Source organism: Octopus bimaculoides, chromosome 1 (genome assembly GCF_001194135.2).
Source record: "Octopus bimaculoides isolate UCB-OBI-ISO-001 chromosome 1, ASM119413v2, whole genome shotgun sequence".
Lineage (NCBI taxonomy): Eukaryota > Metazoa > Mollusca > Cephalopoda > Octopoda > Octopodidae > Octopus > Octopus bimaculoides.
Genome location: NC_068981.1, coordinates 79,663,652 through 79,665,589, shown reverse-complemented (window position 1 = coordinate 79,665,589; position 1,938 = coordinate 79,663,652). Strand labels below are relative to the sequence as shown.

General features: G+C 37.0%; 1 protein-coding gene across 1 annotated transcript in view; it reads right to left on the bottom strand.

Moving 5' to 3' along the window:
* The window catches only part of LOC106877080 (transcriptional adapter 2-beta), a 32,469-nt gene extending 32,267 nt beyond the window's left edge, over positions 1-202 (bottom strand). The window contains exon 1 of the mRNA XM_052967666.1: positions 176-202. Within this exon, the coding sequence (XP_052823626.1) occupies positions 176-187 (12 nt within the window). The 5' untranslated portion in view covers positions 188-202. The remainder of the gene's footprint in view (positions 1-175) is intronic.
* Positions 203-1,938: the final 1,736 nt, after the last annotated feature.

The window sequence follows — 1,938 nt, the reverse complement described above, 5'->3', positions numbered from 1 at the left end:
TATATATATACACACATACATACAGACACACACACACACACACACTTATATATATATATACGTATATGTGTATCTATGTTTTTACACACATAAACACACACACGAAGACATATAAATCGAGCGAATCCATACATATATTCAAACACATCTATTTCTTATACATATAGGTACTTACCCGTATATGCATAGCACAATATACGATATATGCAGTTTTCATATGCATGTAATGTATTATATGTGTGCGTATGTATGTATGTATGTATGTATGTATGTATGTATGTACGTACGTACGTATGTATGTATGTATGTATGTATGTATGTGCGTATGAATGTGTGTGTGCCTGTGCGTGTATGAGAGAAAGAGAGAGAGAGAGAGAGAGAGAGAGAGAGAGCCAAAGAAAGAAAGAGAGAGAGAACGAAAGAAAGAAAGAGAGAGAGAGAGAACGAAAGAAAGAAAGAGAGAGAGTGGGAGGAATATATTTGTGTATACACGTGCACACATATCGACCAGCAGTATTCTGATATCAGTTTCTGAAATTCTAAAGTTTACCGAGTGAATTTTTATTAGTAAAAGAGAAATTTAAATTAATGAGATGTAGTTTTGTTCAGAGAAACAATTTCCCTGTATAAACTGGAGGAAAAAATGCGTTATTGAAATATTATGAATATTTCATAAAATATTATGAACATCTGAAATATAATTTACTTAGCTGTTCCTTTTCTTTTCTCGATTGTTTTTAGTTTTGTTATAAGTTCGAAAATATTACCTATTATCTATATTTTATATTTGTTCAGCGAAAACCATAAAAATATACACGAAGTTGAAGACTAGCGTAACCTAAATAGCGCGCGCGTACATGCACGCATGCACACACAGATACACACCCGCACACCCGCTTGCACGCGCACACACACACACACACACACACACACACACACACACATGCACATTCGCTCTCTCTCTCTCTCGCTCTCTCTCTCTCGCTCTCTCTCTCTCGCTCTCTCTCTCTACGCACACACGCAGTTCGTAGTAAACGCCCCTGAGACCAATAACCTAAATTATCCCCTTCGAAGCGTAGTTGAGCCTTGTAACCTAAATAATCCCCGTTTGAATGAATGAATGAATAAATAAATAAATAAATAAATAAATATCTCAAACGTTTTTTGAGCCTTGTAACCAAAACAAATCTACAAGTGCCGTCACTTCATTTATCGGGCATAATATGGATTTAAGTTGTTTTTAACTTGAAAAATTTCTTTCTTAGTTTCTTTATATTATCTTTTCGTTGTTTCTGAATCTTCATTTCCAACTATCAATTTTATGATTTATAATTTAGTTTAAACGCTGAGGTAGCAGAAATGACAGATCATCGGGGAAACTCATTACCGTGGAGTAAAAGCGATTGTCTCTTTACTTTCTGAGTTCGAATCCTGCTCGAATCTACTGTGCTGTATATTCTTCCTTCGGGAGTTTAATAGATAAGTACTGGATAAATTCTGGTGTCTATTCAGTAAACGATGTTTCATCTATTGCGAATATTTGACCTTGTGACAATAAGTTGTTTTTTTTTTACCAAAGGAGCAAGAAATTATCTGCACAGAACCACCTCACGACTCATTTGGAGCCATTTCACTTCAACTATGCTACTAATACATTCCGGGTTAGGGAGACAGTCGCTTTTTCCATTTCTCTTCTTTAATATATCCGTCCTCTTTGAATGGTAAAAATCGATGTGGAGGAGGAATTTCAACCATGTTTCGTGGTCTGCTACCACAACAGCTCCTTTATAGGATCCAGTTAGCTCAAGACATCATCAGGAGGAACCACGTCCGGTTTCGGCCCCTACTCCTCTACCGTTTTGACGTGGCGGGGCCACCCCCTTTCGGAGGTGTCTTCAGCTCTGGTGTTGGGTGCATGTCTTCTTTCACTGTTTGTGA